The sequence below is a fragment of the Vigna umbellata genome, chromosome 10 (genome assembly GCF_029865625.1).
Source record: "Vigna umbellata cultivar VRB3 chromosome 10, Vumbellata_1.0, whole genome shotgun sequence".
NCBI lineage: Eukaryota > Viridiplantae > Streptophyta > Magnoliopsida > Fabales > Fabaceae > Vigna > Vigna umbellata.
The window spans coordinates 7,182,409-7,201,288 of record NC_142174.1 but is presented as its reverse complement, the minus strand read 5'-3'; the positions used below and the strand labels follow the sequence as shown (position 1 = coordinate 7,201,288).

Sequence of the window (18,880 nt, the reverse complement as noted above, 5' to 3'; positions counted from 1 at the left end):
TGAGAATTGTACTAATAGTCATTTATGAACACTTAACACGTATGTTAGCATGCATTAATGGGTCATATTGCCTTACTCTTTACAAATGATTAATAATTGATTAATAATTGATTAATGAGTTTAATTGACTAAAAATATACAACATTGATGGTTAATCAATATGTTAAGTTGTCACAAGTCCTATAAATAAATATAAGATTGATGTCCAGTTAGAATAACATTGATCTATCATAATAAAATAAAGATCTCTTTATGAAACATACTGACTTGAGCGTTAGAATGTCTTCTGTAGATCAACAATCCATCGGAGTGGATTGCATTCTCGGAGAGGATTGGATGATCGAAAGAAAGCAGAGTAAGGAGGGACGGTCGACCCTCGAACAAATTCAATCGAAACATTTGGCGCCGACCGTGGGATAGGGCGACATCCCCATGAAACCATAAGGAACCATACATGTACTTGGCCTCGACATTGCTACTTCGTATCAATACCTGCACAGGAAGGTTCAACCCCTCATCGCTCGATCAGTTGGACCACCAACATTCAACCTTGTCAAGTTCTAATGACTTTTCATTATAAAAGAAGATTATAAAATATTAAATATTTTGTTTAACCCATATATATTTTTGTGAGTAAAAATATCTTACACAAGAAGGTTTAACCCCTTATCGCTCAGTCAGTTGGACCACTAACATTCAACCTTATCAGGTTCCACTAGCTTTTATAAATTATAAAATATTGAAGCGTTTACTCTATTTTATTTAACGCATATTTTTGTGAGTAAAAATATCCTGCAGAGGAGGTTCAGTCCTTTCCCGCTCGGTCAGTTAGACCATCAACATTCAATCTTGTCAAGTTCCAATGGCCTCGCTCTCGTGCGAGCATCAACTGGACACATTTGTCCTCATCTATTTTGCAAGTCTCAAGGAAGTAAAGCACCTTCATCTATAACACATCTTAATACGGACTCCTCATTTTTGGCCTTCAAATGTTGGACCGAAGATCAAACCGACTCGCCTGCTTAGCCATCCAACTTCATAACCTAAACTATTTTGATATTAATTTGATTGGCTACATGTTTTGGCCATTCAAATTCGAATTGCTATTTTGTCTTCGATGAAGATGACAAGACACTACACACAAACCACTTGGCCAACTAAAAATGTTGCTCAATGATTCTAAAACAAATTCACTTAAAATTCTAGTAACGAATGCCGCTTAGTGATTCTAAAAAGAATTCACTTAAAATTCTAGTCGCGAATGTCGCTCAATGATTCTAAAACGAATTCACTTAAAATTCAAGTGACTAATGCCACTTGGTGATTCTAGAACGAACTCACCTAAAACCTAAGTGGCGGGAGCTTTCATAGAACTCCTACATTCTGCTCGGTGATTCAAAAGCGAATTCAGCTTAACCGGAAGGAGATTCAAAAGCGAATTCACCTATTTGCTTGTCCTTTCTTGGGTTGCATATGACCCTATAATCCTGGAGCCACTCCTTCTAGTCCTTGGAATTCAAGGGAAGGATTGGTGAGCCACATTATACTCTCAAAATATCTACAGAGCTTCTGAAAGGTCTAAAGATAATATAGAACTTGGAAGAACAACATGCTTCTAACATTGCATTGATAAAAGCATTAAAAATAGAGCTATCATGCGCGTATAAGGATCAAAGATGTGCTTCGAGATCGCAGATCGACATGAGGTTAATGACCTGATGAAGCAAATTGCAGAGGATAAATTGGTTTGAAAGAGTAAGGGACAAGATCGACTCCATGCTGGTATGAACTTGAGGATGAGAGGAAATTAAGCAAACGGTCATAGAGCATACACCGGAAATTAGCTCCAGATCTCTCAGATGCGAACTCCTCTCTTTCTAGAGCTCTAAAAGAATTGGATTGAGAGAACAACAAGAAAATTATTGGGTAAACTAATAGTTAGTCAATTTTATAATGTTACTTAAACATATGTACTTTTTTTATATTAAGAATGTAACGGTCAATTAATGTATTTTATCTTAAATCATTAATAAAATTAATTTGATGTATTTTACAATTTTATATAGTTTTTATTATAAAAAATAGATTTTATTAAATTAAGAAATTATGTTATAAAATAATAGTTACTAAAAAAGAGATTAAAACTCTTAAAAAAAAATCTCCCCAGTATAAATCTAATACTAAGGGTTGTAAAAAATTTATGCAAATTAATTGCGGCGACTCTAATAGTAGAAGTTTGAAAAATATCCACAAATTAATTTGTGGAGGGTAAAAACCTTTATAAAATGAAAAAAAAATCTCCCCTGAATAAAATACTTTTTTTAGTGATTGGAGCTAGGTGTAATATACATTCACTCTTCGTGAATTTTACCATCTAATACACTTCGTTTCCATTAGTCTTGTATTTTGTTTCATTCTTAATTTCATGATTATTGGTTGAATATTTATTGGCATCTTATTATTAGAAAATAATTCAGAATCTTGTTTAGAATAGAACAACTAACAAATTTTGGATCTAGACATAAAGTTTTATCAATTAATTATTCAAAACATATGAATTTAATGCGAATCTTTTTTAAAAATATATTAGAGTTTTTATTATTAAAGTTTAAACTTACTTTAAAAATTAAGACTAGTTAGCTTTTGTTGTCAGTGCAAGAATAAACTTAAAAGTATATTTTTTAGTATTTTAATATTGAACTGGATCATAAAATCCATCCTCAGTAAAAAACATTTACCGCATTGTTAGTTTCATATTTTTTTGTTTGTTTTCTAGTATAGATTTATCTTATTAAAAATTATTTATTTTTATTATTTCAAAACTCTTCAATCTTAATTAGTAAATAATAATAGTTGCACTCAATCAACTCAAATCTCTTTGAAAAATAATATTTGAATTTTTCACTTTATTATTTATACAATTTTATACTTTGTCAATATTTTAACAGTGTACTGTTGTGCTATAGTATATCATTTTAAATGAACTAGAGGAGTTGACCTAGCCATGGATGAATTTGAATATAATATATTGACGATTCACAAATGATTCCAGTCTGACTGAGCATGATCACTGTAAAATAAGGTATATGAATGAAGATGGGTACAATAACCATCTTGGAATGAATTAGACGTTTAATCAGTAATATACTTTATTAAGTATGGAAGGTGGCCCTGTGTGACAATAGGAAGTAGTTCTATTGTACACATTGTTAAGAAGTACTAGTTCGTCGATTTTTTTATAATCATGCACGTGACAATAGCTGCACTAATTATTAATTTTTTATTGTAAAGAAGGGAATCATGAAAAACGTAGTATCTGGGTAAAGCATGTGGTTATATAGTTGAAATAATTAACTATTTTTTTTTGTATACTTTTTTCATCTTAAAACATATAATCTAAAGTATTGATTTAATAATTAATTAACATGCGCCGTTTTTTTCTTTGTAATGGCAGACGTATAATAAAAGAAGAGTATTAACACTTTTGTTCATACTTCCCTATTTTTCTCATATGCTCTCGCTATATTCTCTTCCAATTCCAATAACAGAGGTATGTTTTGTATTTATATAAATTTCAATCAACCAATGAATATATGGCTCATTTTTTATTAAGATTTTAAGAAATTTGATTCATACAAAGATAGATATTGCGTACAACTTTTGGATCTTTTAACTGTCGTAGCTTTTACAAAGATTATGAAGTTACCAAAATATCATTTTCCAAAAGATTTATATATATTTAGCCAATGTGTAATTCATTAATTTTGAATAAAGAATTAAACAACATCAATTTGATAAAGTTTGAGGAAAACGATAATTCCAAACTCAAATTATTCAAAATGATTAGCCTACCTTGTTAAAGATGGTTTCTACTTGTTTGAGTAAAAAGTATAAAATTTTCTTTGTGACCTTCCTTGCTTAAGATGTATGTCTCGTAAAAGATAAAGTTAACTTAAGCAAATCTTGTCCTTTGAAAACTTTACTTGCTTTGATCGTTTAATCTTCACTCGTTTACTCTTGAAATTAATCAAACTTTATTTAAGAGTTAATTCAAACTAAATTTTAATTAATAACAAATGCTTATAAGTTTTTGTAACCATTAAATATCTAAATTGAAAGAAGCAAATATAATTGCTAAAGAAATTAAGCACGAAGTACAATTATCATTTAAGTCGACGCTTCCCTCTTACACAAAATATATTCTCTATTTATTGAAGGGGCAACAAATTCATGCCCACTGCACGATAATTAAGTTTCTTTATAATAATAAATAATACAATTGCAAACAACTCCCAACTGAAATAGATGAAATATTTTTAATATTTTAAGAAAATAAAAGCTATAATTTGTTCTTAGTACTCAAAATCAATAGGAAAGGTGAAAAAAAAGATAATGCGTAGAGAACTAAAACATGAAATTAAAACTATTAAAAGGTTGAAAATTTTTGTCTTGGTTTTTCATTTTTGTTCAAACCATTTCAGTCTTTTTAATATTATTTACTTTTGAAAGTTTTTTTAAAATCCATGAACTTATTTCAAATCTTATAAAGTTATAATATTCTTTTAAAAATTTTAAATTCTTTCAACATAAATCCTTTAAATACAAACTACAAAATTTTAATTTCGTAGATTGTTCTTAAAAACCAGATAAGTATGCATAGTCTTTACATTTGCGAAACTTTATCTGTTGTCAACTTAATTAATATCTTTTTTTATACGCCTTTATAACTTTTAATATAATTAAGATTGATAGATTTGATTTTAGTACATGTTAATTTGAATTTTTATTGATTAAACATTATCCTCTCTTTATATTTAGTCAGTGAGTGATATATTTTTACTTTACGCTTTGTTGGGAAAGTCACGTAGTCCCACCTTGTACAACTTATATAATAAGAATCCAAAATTGAATTCTTTGGGACCTTTTGCCAAAGCTGCCAAAGCTTCCAAGGAGATATTATGTCTTTTTATAATTTTTTAAAGGGTTAAATATGTTTTTCGTTCCTTAAGTATCACACGAATTTGATTTTAGTCCATATTCAAAATTTTGATAGTTTTTAGTCCTCATAATTTTGAAACTTTTTGTCCATAAGTCGCTGGTATGTGGCCCTCGCGTTCTTCAAACCAAATGGCATCACATCGTAACAATAATTAGATCGTTCAGTTATAAATGTTGTCTTCTCACGATCCGGATGATACATGGGAATTTGGTTATATCCCGAATACGCATCCAAAAAACTAAGCACTTAATACCCCGAGGCTCCATCAACCAGACCATCAATGTTGGGGAGCGGGTATGCATCCTTTGGGCCCGCTTTGTTCAAATCTGTGAAATCGGTGCACATTCTCCATTTTCTGTTGGATTTCTTCACCATCACCACATTGGCCAGCCAAGTTGTGTACTTTACCTCATGAATAAAACCTGACTCCATTAGCTTCCGGGCCTCCTCGTCCACCGCTCTTCTTTTTTCTAATCCCAACCTCCTCCTCTTCTGGGCGACCGGCCGTGCATTTGTAAACAAAGATAGCTTGTGAGAAATTATACTAGGATGAATCCCTGGCATGTCAGCTGCCGTCCATCCGAATAAATCCTTATTTGCCCTCAAAACTCGACCAACCTCTCGACTCTGTTCCTCAGTAAGACTTCTACCAATGGTAGTAGTCTGGTCCCCCGTTGTCCCCAGAATGAAAGGTTGCACCTCCCCCAACGGTTGCATCCGATCTTCTATATTCACCCTTGAGTCTAGCTCCGCCATAGCCACTTCCGACCTTTCTACCTTCTTAGTTGAAATCTAGGGTTTAACTTTTAACCCTGCCACATAGCATTCTCGAGCCACCTTTTGATCCGTCCTAACAACCCAAACTTTCCCATTGTCAGATGGATACTTCAACGTCAAATTTGGAGTAGACACAATGGCCCCGAAGGCATTCAAACACGGTCGACCAGTAAAACATTATATGATGTGTTAGCTTCCACCATCAAGAATCGAACTCTCAACTCCTTGGCGTTATTCTCCGTCCCCAAACACATTCTCAGATCAACATAACCTCTCGTATCTACTTTTTCCCCTGCAAATCCTTATATTTGTTCATGGAATGACATGATCATGTCCTCTGAAATGTCCATCTGTTGAAAAGTTTTCCAGTACAATATGTTGGCCGAACATCCTTGGTCAACCAAAACTTTACCCACACTATACCGAGCAATCACCGCCGTTATAACCATCGGGTCGTCTTGATTAGGGTCAGGAGCATGAAAATCCTCGTCCGAAAAGGTTTATCCTTGGCATTGACCTTTTTGTCACCTCCACACAGTGAACACTATGCAGGCTTCTCAAGTGTCGTTTTCGCGTTGATGCCGAAGGTCCCCCACTAGCGAATCCTCCCAAAATAGTGTTGATTACATCCCGTAAGGGTCGTTCTCTCCTCCTACTTCGGTTTCTCTGATTCTTCTTTGACCAATCATCCTTCCTAGGATGATTACTCCTCTTAGATGGACGTTCAGATCCTCCCGAGGATCTTTGTCCCTTATCTTGTACATATTTTCTCAAGTGCCCTGCCTGTACTAAACTTTCCAATTTATCTTTCAGTGTGATACAGTCTTCCATGGTGTGTCCCAAGTTCTGATGATATTGACAATGCTTCCACCCATCATCCTCCTAGGAGTGAGGGATTGCGCCAAGGCTAGCAAATCAGCCCTTAACGCTTCTTCCATTACCCTCGCCCTTGGTGCATTCAAAGGCGTATAATGAACATACTGAGGCACCCTAGGAAGGTCTCTGTGCCTTTGCTCGCTTGCTCCCTCATTTCTCCTCAACATTCGCCCTCCATCCTTCCTCCCACGGTTTGATCTGGCCTGCAGAAGCACTTCTTCTCTTTGTGCTTGTTGGAAAGCACGCCCCTCCTCAATTCAAATAAACATTGTTGCCTTATCCGCAGCTCGGCCAATGTCTGGAGTTCCTCTGCATAAAGAAAGTCCACGAAAGGTCTCGGTCTTAGCATCATTGTCGGGGCACCTATGATTAACTTCTGATCCACATTTCTTATTTGACGCACGGTTTGATTAAAGCGGTCCATAAACGCCTTAAGCGTTTCTTCTCTCCCTTGCCTCATCCGGACTAAAGCAAGGTACGTTAATCCCTGCGTTCTGTTGGATGCATATTGTTGATTGAATAAATATCTTAGCGTTGCGAACCTGTCGGCCGTCTCAGGTTGCAATGAATGAAACCAATCCAACGCCTCATCCTTCAAAGACAACGAGAATACTCTGCACCAAACCGAATCATCTAAAGAATAAATCGCGATAACATCAACAAAAGACCTAAGATGCTTTTCAGGATCGGTTATCGCTTCATACTTTTCCATTATTGGGAGCAATTTATTTTCATGCATGGGCGCCCTCATCACCGTTGCGGTAAAAGGATGAAGCCCCTCGGCTTGATCAAGACGTTCTACAAGCGCTAAATAGTCTTCATGGACCGCATTATTCATGGGTATTGGATTCTCCACATTGTATCCCGGCCGGTTTCCCACATTTCGCCCCTGGTGATTCTCCACATTGTGCCCTGCCTGATTCCCCATGTTCTGCCCCGCTTGATTCTCCATGTTTCGCCCTCCACCCTGCGTATTACGTCTTGAGGCATTAGTTACCTCCCGCGTCCCATTTTCACGTGTGGGACGATTACTCTCCCCTCTATTCTCTGGATTGGCGACCTCATTATTCACCGACTGCACCGACTGTCTCCCCGCCCCGTTACCCCGATCCGCCCTTATTGCTGCCATCTCTGCCCTCAAGTCCTGCATCTGCCTTTGCATTTCTTGTAGCACCTGTAACTGAAGCTCCTCTGCCATTGCGGTCTCACTTGGGTTTCTGTAAGTAGGTCCGAGGCTGCGCTTCCTTCTTCCCGCTGCGATGCCACCACGATCCCCTTTAAGATATCAACTCCACTATACCGATCGGTCGTCTCCTGTAGGAAAACACTCCGACGCTCAAGTTAGTTTTTTAGTTTGAAAAGTCTCAACGCTGTAATTATTTAGATCAAAAAGTACCTTTACCTAAGCACCCATCAGATATTTATAAAGTTGATTCCTAACGACAACCGTTAGCTGCTAATTAATGCCATATTCATTTCGTATATTTTATTTCCTATTGTTCGTTCTCTGACCATTAACATCCCATGTTTCATTTTTCACTGCATTGATTGACCTTTAATGCTCTTTATTCGTCTATTATTTGCCTCCACCCACTCTCAGTTTTAACCGATTAACCACGCTCCTTATCTAACCAATCGGCCAACCTTCCTTACCGGACTAGGCCTCTTTCGGTGCCCACCGGGTACACTGCATACACCATTGATTACATTAGTGGAGACAACATATGTACACATCAAATATTTTATACAAGGATTATAATACCTTGACACTCAGTAAATTTTTACAATCACTTCATAATTATTATTTTATTTTTCAATTTTTTTTTTATAAATTCAAAAATTTCCTTTTTTTTTATAAGTATATATTACCTTATTGTGGTGATGGTACTGTCAAAGAATCACTTTCTTTTACATAAATGAGATGTTATCTTGACAAGACAAAGTTGATATCATTCAGCATATGCCTTACACTTTGCTGCAAGTGTCGTATTTTCTTACATTTCTACGAGCAAATGTATGTTCAATTAATTACAGATCAAATATCATCAATTCGTCCTCTACATTATCACAATCTGACCGTGATTATTACATATCATCATTGGCCTCCAGCCCTCAATCTATGTTGGGTAACAAACATGAAAATGAATTCCGACATGCCAATCTTATAATGTGACTAAGCGTGCATTGATTTTACACACGTGATTGAACACATGCATCAATCACAATTTGAAAAATTATTTATTGGATACTTATTTATGATTTCGGCCTATACTTTTAAGTTGCGCAAGTAAAGATTTCCTCAGCCTTTACTTTTGCATTTCTAAAGCTAAGGCTGCTCACAGACAATCTTGTACCATCACGTAGTTAATTTGTCACCGATTATTACTTATCAGGAATATTCGAGCATTCAAGGTTATTTATTTGTCTTGTATATAAAAGAGATGGAATACTAATAGCCATAACCTGCTTTGCTGGTGCTTTTTCTCAGTTAAAGTGGTTGTCACTGGGGAATAAGGGAGTAGAGATGATTTTACGTGGAGAATTTAAGAGAAACTTCTTAGCCAACTTAAAAGTTCTTACTATCTTGTTTTCGGATGCATTTGGGTATGAAATTCTAGAAGAGTTTCCCAATATAGAGAAGCTTGCGGTATGTGGTGGTTCCTTGAAGAAGATGTTCTGCTGTCAAAGTCCTAATAATGTAGATTATGGTGGACTTCTATTACAGCTGAAAATATTACACTTGGAGTCCCTCGAAAAGTTGGTTTCCATTGGGTTAGAGAACTCTTTGACTCAGCCCTTTGTCAGAAATCTAGAAACCCTTGAAATCCTTAAGTGTTCCAGTTTAGAAAACTTGGTAACATGCAGAGTGTCTTTCTCGAATCTGATATATTTAAAAGTTGAAAATTGCGATAGCTTGTCATATTTGTTCACATCTTCAACAGCCAAAAGTTTGGCTAAACTCCAAAGAATGGCGATAGAAGAGTGTGAATCAATTGAAGAAATAGCGTCTAAAGAAGGGGAGGAATCAGATGATGAGGATGAAATAATATTTCCGAAGCTCAATTGTTTGAATCTTAAATATCTGAACAATCTCCTATGGCTTTACAAAGGGAGTTTAAGTTTTCCATTGTTGGAGGACTTGTCAATAACACAGTGCGACGAGATGGCAACTTTATGTCCAGGAACTCTGAAGACAATTAAGTTGGCTGAAGTCATTTCCATTGGAAATTGATCTTAGCTCTACTCTGTTTAAGGAATTTATGAGCAAGGTACGTGTTTATTTATTCAACATTCTGGTACCAAAAAAGGAACATTTTCTATGATAACAAACAAAAAAAATATAGAATAATCATACATAAAATTTATAATAAAGGTTTAATCAAGTGTATCTACTCTTTTTCAAACCTTTTATTTGAAAAAGAAATGCAAAATGAGTCTTGCAAAACATTCAACTCACAAATCAAAATTATCTAATGTTGTTGTTGCAAAATATATACGTATAAAATATATTTTCTTATCTAAGAATTCTCTCTCACCAGTTATAATTTTATGTTGTTGGAATGATTAGTAGTAATTACATCGTATTGTCTATACCTAAATCTAGATTATTTAAACCTCGTGTTTTCTTTAGATATTTAACATTCCTATTATTTATTGTATGTAATCTTTCATATATGTAAAAGAATATTCCTTATCAAAACTCCTTTGGATGACCAAGTCCGATGGTTACTTATGATGGAAATTATGTATAGTACTTGCTAACAGCCATCAGCAAAAGAAAAAAAAAACTTTTTAATTAGGATAGGTCAATATTGATATTATAAATTTATGACTTTACCTATAGTGCCTTGTCGTCAAACTTGTCACGAAGAGATAAAAATAATATATGTTTCATGTTAAAAAATTTGCAGAGAAGTGTATGCAGACAAATTCTAATACTCAAATTGAGACTAATTCTATGTTTAATCATTTTTGTTTTCTTAAATAAGGTAAAAAATCACTAATAAGGTTTTGACTATTGTGATGTTATTAAAATGTTTTAGAGAAATTATACTTATACCACTCTTAAAGTTATACAAATGTTTTAAAGGAATTAGTCTAGTAACTAGTTTAAAGATCAATTTAGTTGAAAGTCAAAATTTTAGTAACTAATGATAATGATCAATTTACCAATTTAGAAACTATTTTAATTATCAATAATTATTTTGTTTATTAACTATTTTAGTTATTATAATAACTTATTATTTGTAGTCATTAAGATGGGTTATTATTTAGAGATTTTTTTGTAGTATATTATATAAAAGATAAAAAATATAAAACTTATATAATTTAACTATAGAAAAGCTGCATTTATTTTGTCTTAAAATCTTGTTAAATAAACGTTTGTTTTATTTAATTTTAAATTGTGTTATATTTTTATTCTAAAGAGGAAATGAGAAGTTTTTAGATATAACATAGCTATTTCATTTCTAAAATACAAAGGTTTAACAACAATTACTTGTTATTATGGCCACTATATCTTATTTAGGTAAATATTTAAAACGATCTATCATTGTCTAATGTAAAAAAATAAAAATAATAAAATCATACCTTATATAAAAGTTAAAAGATAATGTATTAAATGTTTTAAGAAAAAAAGAAAAATTAATTTAAAAATATAAAACCAACATAAAAATAGGTTACTTCTAATGACATTTAAAACGTTCTAAAATTTATTGAATTTTTTTTTACTGCATATTAGCAATAGGTTCACTCAAAATTAGAAAGTGAAGATGTGAAACATAACTCAATTTTCAATTTTATGAAAATTACAAAGACTTTTAAATGTAACTCAAATTTTACCTTGTTTGCAAAGTAGCGAATAGAATGTTGTAACAAAAATGCAATTTGAAAAGAAAAACTATTAAAATTGATCAGTGCATGTCTGAAATATTAGTTTATATTTGGTGGTTTCTAGCAAAACTATATTAAAAAAAATCTAAATTCTTGTTATCGTGGAAAAGATTAATTTCATATTTTTATTTATTCGTTTACATGTGCTGATTTCGCAAGATGGGAAGGAGATGGATTCTTGAGTTCAGAGATAGGACAAACCTAAAAGAGATATGGCGTGTCTCACTGCAAAACCCCGACTGTTTTACTTACTTGGAAACCTTGGTTGTGGATGGATGCCAACTTTTATCATATGGGAAGTTCGAAACTGTTATTCTGTCAAAACCATATTTGATGTTCAATGTGCACAAGAAACAATCACTTTTCCTCTCAATAAATTAGTTTTACTGAAGCTGCCAACTCTTGAAACTGTTTGGAATGAAGATCCTGCTGAAATTGTTACATAGCCTAATCCAACTGATCCAGAACAAACAAATCCTAAGGTTACATTTCTCAGTGTAACGTCATTGATACTGTCATTTGCCGAAGTTGAATCATAGTAGTATACAAAGATTCTTCTACATCCATTGAAATTATCATGCATCAAATATTGCTTAAATCTTGATAACAATCTCCTATCAACCATCGAAAGTTTTTTACATTATTTTCTTCACGGAAGAACCACCTTTCTCTCATTTATCAAATTTTTCATCTAAAATTTTAAACTCGAAGTTGTTGTAAGTGCATACGGTATACCTTGCCTGGGTAATTCATCTTTTTTACATTTTTGTAAATAAACGTTTTTTCTTTCAAATTGACTTGTTCACACCTATTTTTATTTTATATTGATTTGTTTAATTTTTCACTAATTATCAGACTTATTTTAGCATGAAAGTTCACGAGTTCAATTTTATATAAAGAGACCAATGCATATGACTCTGCTAACTGCTTCCACTTCGCTATTTGTTTCTCTTTGTAGCTAATTACACCGAACTTAGAACATCTGAAAGTGGGTGAAAATGAATTGAAGATGATTGTGGATGGGAAATTTCAGAGAAACCTTTTACAGAAGTTAAAAGTTCTTACTTTGTGCTTTGGTATTAAGTGTGATGTAGTTCCGGAGTATGGATTTCTACAACAATTGCCAAATGTAGGGAAGCTTGAGGTGTGTGACAGTTCCTTCAAGGTGATTTTCTTCCTTCAAAGACCTAATAATAGTGAAATTCTTCTGCAATTGAAAGAATTACGCTTGGAGTCCCTTAAAGAGCTAGTTTCCATTGGGTTAGAAAACTTATGGACTGAGCTCTTTGTCAGAAATCTAGAAAGCTTTGAAGTGATTAGCTGTTCCAGTTTAAAAACCTTGGTAACATGCAGAGTGTCTTTCTCGAATCTGATATATTTAAAAGTTGAAAATTGCGATGGCTTGTCATTTTTGTTCACTTCTTCAACAGCCAAAAGTTTGGCTAAACTCCAAAGAATGGAGATAAAAATGTGTGAATCAATTGAAGAAATAGTGTCTAAAAATTGGGAGGAATCAGACGAGAATGAAATAACATTTCCAAAGCTAATTGTTTGAAATTTAAATATCTGAATAATCTCCTAAGGTTTTACAAAGGGAGTTTAAGTTTTCCATTGTTGGAGGAATTGTCAATAAAAGAGTGCGACGAGATGGTAAGTTTATGTGGAGGTACTCTGGAGGCAAGTAAGAGTTGTCTGAAGTTAAACATGAAGGATCAAACACTACTTTGGAAATAGGACTCAACTCTATTATCAAGAAGGAATTTATGAGAAAGGTACGTCGTTAATATATTTTTTATTGAACATTGTTACGTTCTGGTCTATATAAAAAATGCACCCTCTGAGAACCCTTTGGTTATATATATATATATATTATTTGTCACTAAAAATAATAAATATGAAGAAGAAGGAAAAAGAACATTGTTTAAAATAATTATAAATTTTATCATTCATAATAACCATTTTTATTTATTTATTTATTTACTCGTCACAAACACAGTGTAACTGTTCAACAAATTTTTAATATGATAACTAAATAAAATTATAAATCTCAATTCTTAACTTGGTTTTGCAAGTCTTGAAGTCAGGTAATGTGAATTAGGTATGTAAAGTGTGTTTTTTTTTCGCAAAAAAAAAAACGACTAATAAAAATAATGAGTATTTCATATTTGTAGAGTACTAATTTTAAATATATGATTGACTCTTGTAAATAATTAGTTTCATATTTTTATTTATTGTTTGCACGTGCAGATTTCAAAGCTTGAAGAACTTGATCTAGAAAGTATACGTCATCAAGTGCAGCTCTATGAAAACTTTCAGTGCAGTCAACAAAATAAATAATGCCACAAAACGGTATTGTTCAGAATATGAGAGACCCCAGAAAGAAAGTGATCTCAATTCTGCTGTGCGCAAAACTTCTGCAAAAGAGGTACCTACACTTTTACGTGTCTTAATCTTTCTTCATAGAAAATGATAGATGATATTGTCCAGGAATTCTAGGTTCCTGTATAACAATATTTTCAGACATTTTTTTAGTGTAATGTATTTTTGAGTTGCATCGTTCTTAAAATTAACTTGTACATATTCTTTTGTTTTAAATAGGCTCCAGATGCTTCTGGTGCCATCATTTCAGTTCTCCAAAGCTCAGATAGTGAATATGGTACATCAAATATTATCTAATGCTACTGAAATTGTTACTTTTTTTTATGGTGAGTTATACTATCATTTGCTCTATACATATGCAGGTGATGATTAATAAGAGCAGCTTTTCACAGCATAACATGATGATTATGACTGATTATGTAAGCAATTTATTTTAGTTAGTTTAATTTAATGTCTTATTGATTTCTCTTTAAATGGATATTTCTGTGATGTTTTAGTTATGAGACTTAAGTATAGAATGATATTCTCTATAAATAATTCTACTTTTACTTCCTTTATAATTAAATTCATATTCTTTTCTTGGTAATTAATTACACCGAATTTAGAACATCTGACAGTGGGTAAAAATGAATTGAAGATGATTGTGGACGGAGAATATTAAGGAAACCATTTTCACAAGTTAAAAGTTGTTACTATGTGCTTTCATATTGAGTCCGATGTATTTCTGGAATTTATGCAACTCATGCCAAATGTGGAGAAGCTTGTGGTGTGTTATGGTTTCTTGAAGGGGTCCTCCGCTGTAAAAATTACACTTGAAGTCCTTTCGAAAAGGGGCTTTAGAGAACTCTTGGATTATGTTCTTTGTTAAATTTACATAAAAAATGTAATAAAGTTAAATTTAAAAATAATATGTGAAAGTTAAATTTACATAATTTTTCTTATATAAAAAAATGTAAAGTAATGGAATGTACCAAATAAAAGAAAGAAATTAACACCAAACTTTTTTTTTAATGTGGAAAACTTTAATATGAAGGAAACATTGTAGGGAAGTCCAGTCAAAACTATTCAAGAAATAATAGTTAATAAGTATATCATAAATTTTTTTAGAGCTTCAAGAATCAATAGAAAATATTATCTTCACCAGTAAGACACAAGAATGTCTCGATGGGTATCTAGCTAAACAACATGATGCAAATGGTTGCATTCTTTTAAGCTAGGGTCCAATAAATTGGTCCCATCAAACAAAATCTTCATCTCATCAATTAATTGGAGTCATGTTAACAAAACTAGTTTTTTCCTTTAATGTAGCAAGTTCTTGCAAGTAAAATCTTTGTCATCATGTCTGAATCATTCTAATCCATATGAATTTTCTTTAATGATAATTGCTTCCTTTGTAATGTACATAGTATCCAATGACATGACCTTCATATGCTTTAACATCGAATGCAAGGTCGAGTTTTTATTGAGATGGATTGCACTTTGCCAATCAAAATAAAAAAAACATATTTTTCTCTAGATAATCTCAACTCTTTGAGCTCATTAACAGTGTTACAAAATTGACAACTGTATTACAAGTAATAAAATGGACAAGTCCAAATATTGTTTCTCATATAGACTTACGTTATTATGCATAACAATTATGTTTATTCACTAATTAAGGCTAAGAAACTTTGAAATAATAAAAAGTATTGATTTTTAATTATAAAATAATTCTAAAATTGTAAAAAAAATGTTGATAGGAGAGCAATATAAGTGCTAAACCCAATCCCTGATGTGTTTTGTTTTTTATGATGACAACACATTGATTGTAACAACACATATATGTTTTCATAACAACAAAAATGTGTATTTGTGATTGATACATATGTTGGTATGTAAATGTTTCTTTATGATTGACACATATGATGATATGTTGTTTCGTCTGCATACTTCTATGATCAAAATTTGGTTTATATCTACTGCATGCATACTGAATGTTTTTGTGTGATAAAACCACAAGCACAAAGCAACTCTATATGAAATAATTGATTATAGTGATGTTGTAATCAATTACGTTCATCAGATAACTTATGTTTTAAACTGTAGCAAAAAAACAAGTTTTAATCGATTACATTAAGTGTATAATCGATTAAAATTGGTGTCTTTGCAAACATCTTTTTAAATGTGTTGTGATGAGTTTTGAAGTGAAAAACTTTTCAATTAAGTCGGTTATTATTTGAAAATTGTTTTCAAGCAAAGTCATAACAGTGATAACAATCATATTTTTCAAAAAAAATTGACTAACATTTATTAGCAATCGATTACAATAAATGTGCATTCAATTAGAACTTTTTTAATTGTAATTTTGTTACAACTCACTACAAGAAAATGATTAATTACCGAAGGTGTATTTTCGAAGGCCTTTTGGCCTTCGGTAAAATTGATTTATCGAAGGCTTTTGACCATCGGTATTGCTGCAGTGATTACTGAAGGACTTTAACCTTCGGTACTGGTGTAGTGATTTTACCGAAGGAATATAGCCGTCGGTACAAGGTTCGACTTTATGAAATTAAAATTTGGGTATCCCATTCTCCCAAATTTTGTCTTCGTTACAACTTCTCCACCCAAACAGCAAGCAACAGTCGACCTTTATTCCATCCTCTCAGAAGGCAAGATCGAGTCTGCTGCCGCGGTCCTCCTGCACTCCCTCGCCTACCTCCCGCGCGCCGCCCAGTGCCGCCTCCGTTCCTACCACCTCATCCTCTTCCTCGGCTCTGGCGACCACACCGTCGACTCCGGCGACCACGCCGTCGACTCCGCCCTTTCCGCTGACCTCGGCCTTCGCCTCGTCCACGTCGACACCTCACGCGCCGAGGAGATCGCAGACACCGTCATGGCACTCTTCCTCAGCCTCCTCCGCCGCACGCACCTCGTCTCTCGCCGCACGGACCTCGTCTCCCGCCACGTGCTCTCCGCCTTCAACTGGCTCGGCTCCGTCCAGCCTCTCTGCCGTGGGATGCGCCGCTGTCGCGGCCTTGTTCTCAGCATCGTCAGAATCTCTGGCTTGGCTAGGTCTTTGTCCACTTGTAGCTTTAGATCAGACAATTCATTCTCCACATGCCTCTACTCAGGTAATTATTTATGTTTTCTTCTATTATTTAGTGATAAATTTCTTTGTTTTGTGCAGCCGAAGCAGATTCATGAGATTAAAGACTTCCTCCTCACTGCGAGGAGGAAGGATGCACGCTCTGTGAAAATCAAGAGGAGCAAAGATGTGGTAAAGTTCAAGGTTCGGTGCTCCAAGTACCTATACACCCTCTGTGTGTTTGACTCTGAGAAGGCTGATAAGTTGAAGCAATCACTTCCTCCAAGTTCGTTACTCAACTATTTCTGGTGATATTTTTTATGGTTCTATAGTGCTGCATGTTAGTATGTGTATATGGAAACTTTAGGTAGGAGAAGTAGGTAAAAGGTATATTTCTGTTTTGGCTTTAATTGGAGTGGTTCTTCATATGAAAGGTTTTGTATACATTGAGGCTGAAAGGCAGTGTGATATAAATGAGGTGATCTCAGTACTTGGTATTTTTGTTTGGTTTAATTTTATTGCTTGGCATGGTTTTAAATTGCGGTCTCGGCAGGTTTTCTATTCTTTGAGTAGGAATTTGCAGACTAATGTGGCTAAAATTTTGTCTAGCACTATATTGCTAGTTTTCAGGTGAAACATTTCTACCATAGGCTGATTCTGTTCACATTTGTTATTAATTTATGGTTTCAGGCATGTCAAGGGATTCCCGGAATCTATGTTACTCGAGTAGCTCTAGTACCAAATAGTGAGGTCTATCATCTTTTTTCTGTTAGAAATAGAACCCCTGAAATTTCTAAGGGTATGTGGGCTCGAATAAAAGGTGGTAGTTACAAAGGGGATTTAGCACAGGTACTGCATGATTGCAAAAATAATGTTTTTTGTTTTATTTTTGCTATTCAACTTGTGGAATGCATCGTTCCTTCTATTAATTATGGTTTTTGTAGGTGGTGGCTGTAAATAATACCAGGAAAAAGGTTACAGTTAAGCTCATTCCAAGAATTGATCTGCAAGCTTTGGCTGCCAAATTTGTAAGGAGACATGTGTCCACTTGATTTGCTACCAATATTTTTAGGCAATTAATTAATTAACTTTGATTATGCTTGTTTTGTTTTAGTTGCTGTATATATGATATATCTGCTGGTAATGTATTTATTGTCTCAAGAACTAATGTTAAAGTATTACTTTTTATTTAAACTTAATTTTTAATTAAACATATTTATTTATCTTTTCCTTACACTTACATTCATTCAAACAAGAATTATTTTTACTTTTACCTTATTTCTATCTGTTCAAACAAAATATTCTTCTATTTTATTTATTTCTATTTTTCCTATTTTTTTCCTCTTTAATTTACTTGTAACCCAAACAGAGCCATAGAGTGAGCAGATTGTTGATGCATCTCTTCTCTCGTGTACAGGGTGGAGGTTATAGTCGCCAAAAGGTTGCTGTACCAGCCCCTAGAAAAGTTTGTTTTTGTTATGCATCTGGGTAAGTTTGTTTTTGTTAGGATAGTTTTTGTTATGCATCTGGATAAGTTTGTTTTTGTTCCTTTAATTTCCACTTGTACTTTCCAGTATTAGGCTTAGGAGTAGTTCTTGATTTATATTCTTGATTTATATTGTAGGTATCTTTTCTTTCGTGAATAGTTGAGTTTTTTTCTTTCGTGAAAACATATGTAAATTAGGATTTGCTGTTTTAGGATCTGCACCATAATTGGTTACTAGATAGCAGAAAATTCGCCCTTCGGAAATTACCGAAGGCTTTAGCCCTTCGGTAATTACCGAAAGCTTTTGCCCTTCGGTAATTACCTTTGGCCGTCGATAAGCCTTCGATAATTACCTTTTACCGACGGTTTTGGGCTGTTTTCGAGGGCTTTTGGCCTTCGGTAATGC

The 18,880-nt window shown here is 33.6% G+C and overlaps 2 protein-coding genes and 1 long non-coding RNA gene across 3 annotated transcripts; all 3 read left to right on the top strand.

The window, feature by feature from the left end:
• Positions 1-7,911: 7,911 nt before the first annotated feature.
• LOC148191777 (uncharacterized) lies at positions 7,912-9,884 on the top strand. Its single transcript, XM_088099958.1, has 2 exons — positions 7,912-7,992; positions 9,141-9,884. Exons 1-2 carry the CDS (start codon positions 7,912-7,914, stop codon positions 9,882-9,884), a joined length of 825 nt encoding a protein of 274 aa, XP_087956084.1.
• A 1,820-nt stretch (positions 9,885-11,704) lies between these two features.
• On the top strand, positions 11,705-13,100 carry LOC148191776 (uncharacterized). The gene is made up of 2 exons (XM_088099957.1): positions 11,705-11,887; positions 12,504-13,100. The coding sequence occupies exons 1-2, from the start codon at positions 11,705-11,707 to the stop codon at positions 13,098-13,100; spliced, it is 780 nt and encodes a 259-aa protein (XP_087956083.1).
• A 768-nt stretch (positions 13,101-13,868) lies between these two features.
• LOC124834151 (uncharacterized) lies at positions 13,869-14,426 on the top strand. Its single transcript, XR_007028463.2, has 3 exons — positions 13,869-13,970; positions 14,144-14,201; positions 14,287-14,426. It is a non-coding gene; the product is annotated as an uncharacterized LOC124834151 (long non-coding RNA).
• The last annotated feature ends 4,454 nt before the right edge of the window (positions 14,427-18,880 follow it).